This window comes from Ziziphus jujuba, chromosome 5 (assembly GCF_031755915.1).
Source record: "Ziziphus jujuba cultivar Dongzao chromosome 5, ASM3175591v1".
Lineage (NCBI taxonomy): Eukaryota > Viridiplantae > Streptophyta > Magnoliopsida > Rosales > Rhamnaceae > Ziziphus > Ziziphus jujuba.
In genome coordinates, this window is record NC_083383.1 from 3,951,769 (window position 1) to 3,962,719 (window position 10,951).

At 32.6% G+C, this 10,951-nt stretch overlaps 1 protein-coding gene and 2 long non-coding RNA genes across 3 annotated transcripts; 1 reads left to right on the top strand and 2 right to left on the bottom strand.

The window, feature by feature from the left end:
• Positions 1-870: 870 nt before the first annotated feature.
• Positions 871-2,873, bottom strand: LOC125423096 (uncharacterized). The gene is made up of 2 exons (XM_048476458.2): positions 1,498-2,873; positions 871-1,394 (listed from the first exon to the last, which is right to left on the bottom strand). Exons 1-2 carry the CDS (start codon positions 1,582-1,584, stop codon positions 891-893), a joined length of 591 nt encoding a protein of 196 aa, XP_048332415.2. The 5' UTR covers positions 1,585-2,873; the 3' UTR covers positions 871-890.
• Positions 2,874-4,369: 1,496 nt separating this feature from the next.
• LOC132803683 (uncharacterized) lies at positions 4,370-7,172 on the bottom strand. Its single transcript, XR_009638911.1, has 4 exons — positions 7,069-7,172; positions 6,933-6,987; positions 6,417-6,471; positions 4,370-4,492 (listed from the first exon to the last, which is right to left on the bottom strand). It is a non-coding gene; the product is annotated as an uncharacterized LOC132803683 (long non-coding RNA).
• A 1,147-nt stretch (positions 7,173-8,319) lies between these two features.
• On the top strand, positions 8,320-10,742 carry LOC125420165 (uncharacterized). The gene is made up of 4 exons (XR_009638928.1): positions 8,320-8,544; positions 8,623-8,764; positions 9,066-9,189; positions 10,241-10,742. It is a non-coding gene; the product is annotated as an uncharacterized LOC125420165 (long non-coding RNA).
• Positions 10,743-10,951: the final 209 nt, after the last annotated feature.

Genomic DNA, 10,951 nt, shown 5'->3' on the forward strand with positions numbered 1-10,951 from the left:
TAACATAATATTTTATAAATAAAAATTAATGAGAAATAAAGTTAATTAATGAAATTTTGTAATTGTAATTTTGTTTTTACATTGTAATTAAATTGTAATTTTTTTTACACCCACAAATTACGTTAATATATGGTTTTCAAAACAAATTAAAATGATATTATAATATGTTAAATCATATGTACAAATAAATAAAGTTAACATCATATTTAATTAAAAATTTGTTGATAAGTACGATTTCACATACTTGTCTCCATACAAATGTATATATTTGATTTTACACAAATAATCTACTTATATGCCAAATAAGTAAATACACGCATTGATAGCAATCCAAACAAACAACCGATTATAAAACCACTATGCCACTCATTGTTCAAGTTGGCATGTGTATGTGCGGTGATATGTTGTATTGGATTTGCCTCATTTAGATTTCTCATCATTTGTTCTACATACTCAGCATATGCTATTTCAGCTTCTTCAGTTGTATTATAGGTTTGATATAAATTATTCTTAAATCCTTGCACTTGTTGATAACATTCAAGCCAAGAATTATATATCCCTGGTTGTTTACCTTTAAACACAACATAAACTCTTCTCCTTACCATTCAATGTTTCTGCATATTATAATAAATTATAACACAATTTAATAAAATAATAATATAATTAAACAAAACAATTAACTAATTCAATAAGGTACATATTAATACACTAAAACATAACACATGCTTCATATAAGTGTCTTTACATGCATAATAAGATACCAACATCCATTATCATACCACATATGTCCATAAACAACCATACAACGTATGTTCATAAAGTTCAAATCCAAGTGTTCATAGTTATCATCCCCTCATATATAGTCTTAAATATATGATACACAACGATACTTAGTAATTTAAAAATTTTCTAGCAAATTCAATCTTGCCCGCATCCGTTCTAATAATCTTAAAAATTTCAGCGTTCGATGGATCCAATCTCATTGCCTTAGAGATTTCGAGATTGTCATCAACAGAGAAGCTTAACCTATCAAGCTCCATAGCTAAGTATTGTGGATAATTGGCTTCAGATTTATCTAACTTTGCAGCCAATTTATCAAACAATTTTTCTGCTATATTGCCAAACCTACTCATAATGTCATCATCCTTCAATCTAGATTTTCTCTTACCTCTTGATTTGGGTCGGGTGGACGGTTCACTATGGATTTCATTCACAGACATTGGAGAACACACATTATTAAATTGTTCATTTCCACTCTCCAAATTCAAATCATTGACCATATCAATTGGAGTTTGTGCTCCATGTCCCGTTGCCAGATCCTTTCCAAAAATATTAGCAAGCCTCTCATATAGCGGAAACGGTTTACCTCTCCATGCCTTTGCACTGGGGTTACTCTAAAATAAAAACACAAACTTTTAATTGTAAACAATAGAAAAACATAACTTCATATATCAAGTGAAAAAATTCAATGAAAGAAGATGTCCAAAGTTTCACAACCTGCACATATGTTTTCCAAACTCCGTCACTATCAACTTCCAAACATTTAAGAGAGTCATTCCATCCGAAGCCACTTTTGTTTAGCATATCGTATATTATACTGTATTGCTTCTTCCACTTTTTCAGCTTTGACTCAATGCGTGGATTTGCTCACAAGCCCGAATGAGGACATATCTCAGTCAATCGCCTCTTAATCATAGTAATTATGCCAGGCTTGAATGATCCTGTGTCACACTGCTACCCACTAGCTACAACCTCATCTAAAATAAGTAACAAAGCATATTCCTCCCCTTTACTCCATGTACGTCTATATTCAACCCCCCGGATATCGTGACTACTACCTCCAACTTCCATTTCTATCGAAATACAAATTTTTATGATTTCAACAATACAATAATAGCAAGCAAATAAGAAAAAATCATTCACAGATGACAACAATGGCACATAATATAAATTGGTTTTCATACAAATGATCCAAGATGTTTAACAAACAGTATAAACTAAAACAATTACAGGAGCATTAACGACAACACTCGACCACTAATGTCCATGACGACATCTCCACTCATCAAACATTTGCTTAGCTAAATCATCTCTCTAGTTAGTCTATTGGTCCGAGAAAGAAATCGATCCCATAATGTCATCGTCAGTACTAACATCAACATCTTTACTCCTATCAAACTCAACTTCCCCAGCATCAATTATCATTTCTCTTCTAATAAGATTATGTATAAGACAACATGCGGTAATGATCTTGATTTGTGTTGCAATAGGATAGAAAGATAGACTTCTTAAAATTGCCCACCGCTTTTTAAGAACCCCAAAGCTTCTTTCTATGACATTCCTAGCAGATGCATGCTTCATGTTGAAATACTCTTCGTGATTTATGGGTGCACAACCATCTCTCCACTCAGAAAGGTGATATCTTGTTCCTCTATATGGTGCAAAAAATCTTTCATCATTAGTGTAACCAGTATCCACTAAGTAATAACAACCTAAAAAGCAAAAACATATTTCCTATTAGTGTATGCAATGTTGGCTACTACAATGTAAATTTTGAGAATTAGTCTTACCGGTTAGTACTCTTAACCCATTTGGCCTACTCAATGCATCTCGGAGTACTCTTGAATCCGAAGCGAAACATTCCCAACCAGGTAATACAAATACAAATTCCATATTCAGATTACATACACCTAAAACATTTGTGGCTATCTCACATTTTCTTGTTCGATATCTTGGCTTATCGATTTTTGGTACATTCACCTTAATATAAGTTCCATCTAATGCTCCTAAGCAATTCTACGTCATTAACAAAGTTACTAACATCAGATAATGTTCCAACTAATTGAACTATAATATTAATAACCAAGCTATTCCACAAACATACCTTAAATACTTTCCATCTATCATCCAAACAATTATCTAATACAGGTTCTGGATGGCTCAACAGAATCTTATGTAAGCGCAGTACTCCATGCAACACAGAATTGAAATATCGACTTATCGTCTCTCCCGATCTAAAAAATCTAGTGATAATTGTACGGTTCTTTGTATGGTGAGCAATTATGTGCAGAAATATACACATTTGCTCTTGCAATGTAGCAATGCCATCACTTTTAACATATCCATCCTCGTCTAATAATTGACACAAAGTATCAAATGTTCTCATATCCATCCTAAGCTAACTAATACAATTAGCATCACTGTCTAATAGACTATTTAGAAAAGACATACGCAATTCTATATTCCTAGGTAATTGATTCCAGTAACCTCTAACATTTCGCTTTATATATGCCCAGTACATATACATAAGCAAAAGCAACATAACAGCCGTACAAAAAAACTCTAATTGCGAATCATTTGGAAACAAAAAGAATGCGGCGACTTTTCTTCGATCCATAAGTACTACAAAAAAAAAACAATAAAAAAAACAAATAAATAAAAAGCATATTAAATTTGAGAGACATAAATTACTTTGGACGAAATAGAAAAAATCATCTCCGGGAATAAAAGATAAAGAAGTATTAATAAAATATTTTTTTGTTTAATAGATTATGGCAATGAGTTATAATTAAATATTAACAATTTAATATTTCATGTTTATATTTATTTATATTTATGTGCTTAAAATCCAAGAATGAAAATGCATGAATATCAATAGATTGTCCAAGATACATCTACTTATATGAAACAACGCAAATCAATTCCTTCCATTTGCCATAGAATGAGTATGACTAATCAATATTTAATTCCACTTGTCATATATCAACCATGAAGCAAACCAGGATTTTCATTTACCATTTTTCAAGTATGAGCAAGCATATTCTTAATAACATATGTCATTTAACAAGCTGACTAATCCATTAATTCATGTTCGTGTCAAGCATTTGTCAACTTCTAAAGCAATTCTCATTCCATTTGTCATCAACCAAAGCACATACCGTGTTTAAGAAATTATAACTTAATAAATTTTATGTATAAAACACTTAATGGTAAATTTTAAGAATTATCTATTTTTTATTTAGTTTAGAGGCCATATAAATTCGATTGATTAGACAGGTTGCAATAATTGGTAATGACATTTACAAATAATCCTTATAAATTAAATCTTTCAATTTTTCAATCTTAAGCAAAAAATTATATTCAATAAAGGGTACTTAATATAAAGTTGATTTTCTTATTGGTTTTGGAACGGATATTTATTGGCATGCCAATGGAAAACACCAAATGAGCAAACATGAGATATTTCCAAACATCATCAATAAAAAGCTTCAAAATGGATTTTAAGAATAGTTCAGAGATTTTCTTCAAGGAAATACAAAGAAAAAAGACTTAGCAGGAAAACCAACAAAGAAAATCTAAAACATTTGATCAACACTACTATTAAGAAGCACTGTTCGTCTAACCAAGCTTTTTTGGTTGTCAGGGATTGAAGTTTCTCAATCAGAAATTGCACTGCCTCTTTATCTGACCGATCCAAATCACAAAATAATCTCTGAATTACACAAAAGAAAGGCATTATGCATAAAAGATAAGCTCCAAACTACACAAAAAATAAAGGTATTATGCATGTACATTTGGGATATCAAATGTAGAGATTGAAAATAAAATACAACGTAACCAATACAAAATCAAACTCACATAATAGTACATGAACTTTCAGGATACAAGTTACAATTAAAAATCTTCAAGAAGACATTTCTAAAGTTAAACAGCTTGCATCCATTTCTTGATAAATACATCACAATGAGAGCAAACTATATGGAAATACTGCATAAGCAATCACAATTCAATTCAGTCAAACTCACCAAAATATGGAGAGGTGCATTCAAGGATATTGATTTCATGTAAAACAACCACAAATCTTATTATAACCATTGTATTCACAAATATTTTACCACGACAGGGAGCAACCAAGAACAGAAGGTCAAATGCAAAGGCAAGCAACACCAACCGCATTATATGCTCTATGCATGTTGACATAACTAGTACTTGTATAATAAACATCAACCAGATTGGCAGCCATGACATAGCAAAGAATTCTGCTATTGTGAAAAAACTCATGCATTGATCACCAAAAAAAAAAAAAAAAAAAAAAAAACAGAACAAAAAACAAAAAGAGAGGGCGCAAGGGGGGGGGGGGGGGGGTTAAATTGATATCATCTAAATATAATGAAAAAAATTTGCATAATACATTGATATCATTTCACGATTCCAGTCCTTTTTGTAGATTTTGTTGTAACAAATATTCAGAGTATTTAAGAATAAAATCTAAAGGAAAGGCAAACATGACGTAGTAAAAGAGCTTTTAGGAAGATATAGCAAATCTAGATACTAGGTGAAAACAATATACCCCAATTATTAATTCCAACAGATACTTAAAAACCAATTGATATGCTAGTGGCAATGATACATTTATACTGACATACTTGCACAAACATTTCACAAAAATGAATAATCCAATGCAATTAAAAATGCAACAGGAGAACAATGATCAGCCAACCGATTTTGTGCGTAACTGATTGCCATGATAATGGGAAAACTACCTACATAAAACTGAATAATAGTAATTTATACCAAACACTATAGTAAGTTATACCAAACACTACCTACATAAAACTGAACGGTTAAAAACAAAGTCTGAATATATTGGTAGCACATGTGTTATGGGCAATTAGCAAATGCATCATTAATTATCATCGGTGGCACATGAGATCCACACAGACAGAGACCCAAAAACCACTTTACATATTTATATGTCCGTTTTGCTGGCAAGATATTCGTTGGTACAAAAACTTCATTTTTAAATTGCTAAGCTAATCAATAATTGCTTTCAGCAAAATATATAAAATATAAAGTCTAAAGTGATGATAAGCAATATAATTAAATTTAACCTCAATATGTACATGAAAAATCTGCTGAAAGGTAGCATTACTTCTGCAGATGCATATCCTCATCATCATTAAAAAATAAAAAATAAAAATAAAAAAATAAAAAAATAAAAAGTGCAATGACATTCCAATATCAAAACACAGAACCAACATCGAACACTCCAAATTCAAATCAATCCCAAGATACCACACTAACCACGGGTGAAATCAACACCAAATGAGAACAATCAATCAAACCGACCCAAATCAAGATAGCATAAAGAAGACCACATCTAAGCTAGAACCATTTCCCATACCAAACACACAAGACCAAATAAAATATATATATATATATGCAATCCATTAAACTAAAACCTATTACTCTAACAAGAAAATTGGGTTTCAAATATGGAATTTACTTGCTAGTTTTCATTGCCTAATACTAGATCGAGTAAGATTGGAACATGAAAAAAAATCACGACATAGAAGGAAGAAGAAGAAAACATTATATACAGAGCTGTAGAGATGGAGGGTAAGAACCATACTCACCAACCATGTTTATTTGTCTGAGTGATGCAGGTGTCCGGCGAGCTCCTTCGATCTTCTGCAATGAAATAAGAAGAAGAACAATGCCCAAGCCAAATGAATATAAACCCAACCCGAAAGAAAATACAATTTGCAAAAAAAAAATTTCCCAAAACGCAGAGGAAAAAAAAAAACAAATTTTGTTAAAAATTATAAGGATTTTTTTTCCTCTTTAGAAATGTCAGCGAGGGATGAAAAGTGGGTTTTAAATCCACACCCACGACGACATACAAAGAGGAAGGCAATTGCCTGGGTCCTTGCAAATTTGGGGTAATTGCAAATGGAAGCCCTTTCCCAACCGGAAAGAAAACACAAATTGAGAAAAAAAAAATTTCCCAAACTCAGAGGAAAAAATAACGATTTTTGGGTAAAAATTTTAAGTAATTTTTTTTTTCTAAGATATGTCGGCCAGATATGACATTGGGTTTCAAATCCACACCTACCACGACAACATAAAACTGAGAGGAAGATGACACTAACCTGGGTCCGAGGTTTACTTGCAAATCAAAGCCCTTTCCAGGTCGAGTAAGATAGCCTTTCATTTCAAAAGATAAGAAGAAAGGTCACAACACAGGAAGAAGAAAACAGATACAGAGATTCAGAGAAGAAAACATACTCACCGATCGTGTTTCTTTCTCTGAGAGTTGCAGATGTGATTTTTCTTTCGATTTTCCATGCGAGGCAACGATACGCTTCAGCAAGAGAACAGACTAGGGCTTTTTTGAGTTTGGGACAAAAATGACCCGAGGGGGAGGGGGGGGGAGAGACTGGTTAGATGTGTCCCGATCGATTGGGATAATTTTACTGTTTAGGTTAAGCTTGTCCCGATCTCTAAATGATAAACCAAACATCAGATTGGGACTGTGTCCTGGCCAATCTTGGTCAATCCGACGTACCAAACACAGCCTTATAGTTTGGTCACATTTTTTGGATACTATTATAAAAAAAGAAACAGAGGAATTTTCTAAAATAAACTAAACCATTACAATAAAAGAAGCTTCCTTGTTAAGCAAGTTTAGCTAACAGTAGTTTAAAATATACATACCGTTAAAAATCACATAATTTAATATGAGAAAAAAATGGAATAAAAGTTCCAACTTAACCTAAACAATGTAGGGTAGAAGTCAGAGTTAATTAAACCAATGTTTTAAATTACAAAAAAAAAAAAAAAGGATCAATATTACAAATATTCCCTAACTTGACCGAATGTACAGATTGGTAGCCAAAATATTAACTCTAGAACTATAATGTAATGCAACCGAATAAAGTTTTTGTTTTTTGTGTGTGTGTGTGTGTGTGTTTTTATTTTTTTATTTATTATTTTTTTATGTGAGCAAGTATGCATGAACTTAGTACTACTTGCCCAATACCACATATTAGTATATAACCTTTGATGATCATTTTTACCCCAAAAAAAAAATAAAAAATAAAAATAAAAAAACAACACTTTGACGATTTGCAAGACACACACACACACACACACACACACACATATATATATATATATATATGCATATATATTCTTCAGGAAATTAGCTTGAAGAATGGTTTATGGAAGAAGTCAAAAAAGGCAATGGGAATGGTAAACAGCAAGATTGATCGATGCGAAACTGTAATTTGATAGGATCAACCTGTAAAACGACTCTCTATATCCAATTCAAGCCCAACCTGCTGAGATTTGAAGGTAGTAAACGGGCCCCGACGAGTTTAAGCTCCAAAATCGAGCCGAAAACAGACCGAAACAAGTGGCCCAATATTAATTTTATTGTACTCCATCCTAAGGATAAAACAAGGCCACAGGTGTCCAAAAAAGGCCCAATAGTAATTGTATTTAACCCCATTGCTTGGCTTCTGAATATTTGGCCTTCATTTGGTTTGATGAGCAACGGTCAAATTTTAAATTTCAAACGTAATAGAGCAGCTCTTCCCAACGGCTAGTTTGATGACAACGGTCAACTTTTAACTCTAATACATAATAGACAACTGTAGCTCTTGCTCAAAAAATATACGGATGGGTCGGAGTGGTTTTTTCGCTGTGGAGATTTTCCTTCCTATTATGTTAATTTTTCCTTCTCTTCCTTCCATCATTACTGTAAGTTTCTCTCTTGCTTTTGTTAATTTTCCTTCTTTTTTTATCGACTTTTTAACATTCCTGGCTTTTGGATATTAGACTGAAAATGGTACAAGAAAAAACCAGAAGGAAAAGAAATCGGGCGAGGAAAGGAGGAGATGGGGAGGGGGTCTCTGAAGATAAACTGTTTGAAGAAATGTCTGTGAACAAACTGTTTCCTTTGTAGAAACGATGTTGAATCGTAATTTTCTTTCTCTCTGTCTTTTTTTCTCTGTTGTTTTGATATACATACAGAAACTGATCGGTTTCTGATATACCCATTAAATTTAACACGGTTTTCTCTTTGTATTTTCCACACCCAAACTGTTTGAAGAAATGTCTTTGAACAAACATTTTCCTAAAATGAAACGCTATTGAATCATAATTCTCTTTCTGTCTTTTTCTTTTCTCTTGTTTTTTTCACATAAATACAGAAACTGATCAGGTTTCTGATATACGCATCAAATTTAACTTGGTTTTCTCTTTGTATTTTGTACACCCAGATCAAAAGACAAGGAAAGACTGAAACTCAGCCAAGGTCTCAAACCACGGCATATCAAGTTCTGGTTCCACGACCGGCGAACCCAGATGAGGAATGTCGCCCCCTTCGTTTTTCACTCTTTCATGGTAACCCAAAATACGAGCTCCCTAACTAATAATCTGTTAATCTAGAAGAAATTTCATTTACTTTTCGCTCAAATTGCTTGTTTTCTTTAATTAATAGTCTCTGAATTCTTTAATTTTGCACTGTGATCGCACAGATAAATGCAATGCGTTTTAGGGTTACGGTTGTGGTGGTGTTCATGATTTCACTAAATCCATTAATTTCAAGGGTTTCTTCTGTATATATATGAAAATATTTATGTAAATATATATAATTAGGACGATCATTAATTCTCTGACCGTGTTTATAAACGCTATGCCTTTTCCCATTCTGGATGCTTGAGTGATGATCAATAGTGTATTTCTGTTGTACATATTCGTGGCTTTTAGCATCTTTAATGTGTTAGAAAGTTACATGGTTTCTCATTAGGTTTCTTTTGGGTTTCTTTTGGGTTTGATATTTTTGGTTATGTTGCTTCTTATGAATTGGTTAATTTCGTTTCTTGTTCCTGCTATTAGCAATCCTATGCTCGTTAGTTCTTGTACAATTTACCATGTGTAATTCCTTATATGCTGGCCTCTAAATAATAACACATGGTTTGTTCTTTGCAAGTATAGGGACTAGGAACATATGTAACCGTTTGATGAAAACTACACGTCACATAATAATAGAAGATTCAATATCATATGAGATTGCCCCACAAGTTTGAAAAAACAAGAAATGGCAATGTATATATATATATATATATATATATTTGTATAATCCAGTTATCAAAGATGATCCTATGTTATTAAGAGCTATATCCTATAATGATGTTTGCAGATAGCATATTACTATGTCCGTTAATTTAGTGGGATTAAGGCTTTCGTATTTTTGACCAGAAAGAAAAATTAAATAAATATAGTTTGTGCTATCTGATACTTGGTCCATGCATTACTCTCAGCATGTGATTAGCTTGTTGGCTTGCTCTATTGTCTGCATTTTTTTTCTATTGATATATTATGCATAATCTCTCTAATGTCTTCTTCCTATTTGCAACTGACATTCTTGTCATTTTTTCCATTTCTATTGCAGGCTGGAGATGCTTTTGTACAGTTAGTACCATAATTTCTTCGATGACTCTGAGACAAAAAACAACCTTGTGAAGCTAGCCTGCTTTGCTGTGTTATAGTTTCTCAACAGTATTAGAGAAAGCAGTCATTTGTTATCTTGATGGGGTTGAGAAACTTAAGCACCACAAGAGAGAATTTGAGAGCATGACAGATATTGTCACTTGGATAATTGTTAATAATAAAAGATATAGATTTGTTGTTGGTTTGGGAGGAAGAAGACCGCTGGGATTGCCAGGTCGTCCTCCCTCTGCTGTGGGTGTGGTGTGTGGTGTGTGGTGTGTGCTCCCCTCTCTCTCACTCTCTTTCTCTCTACTTGCTTTTTTTTCCTCTCCATTTCTCTCTACTTTCTCTTTCTCTATTACTTTTCCCTCTTGACTTTTTCTCTGTGTTTTTTTTTTTTTTTTCCTCTTGCCTTGATCTCTTCACTTTCTTTCTCTTTTATTTATCTCTTTTACTTTCTTTAATTTCTTTGTTCTATTTTGCTCTACCTATTTACCTCTACTGTCCTTGTTTAGTTTTTCCTCTTTGCTTTCTTATACTCTTTATCTTTTCATTTTTTTCTTATTACGTTTCTTTCTAATTTTTCAAATTAATTTCTCTTTGCACTTTCTAGTTGCAATTCTTATTGACCTTATTGTTATGTGGTAAAATGGGTTGTTCCATGGACTTTCAA

Coding starts and splice junctions, on each gene's coding strand:
- LOC125423096 (XM_048476458.2), bottom strand. CDS start 1,584: ATGCTAAACAAAAGTGGCTTCGGATGGAATGACTCTCTTAAATGTTTG. Junction 1,395..1,497: donor TTTGGAAAACATATGTGCAG/GTTGTGAAACTT, acceptor TTTTTATTTTAG/AGTAACCCCAGTGCAAAGGC.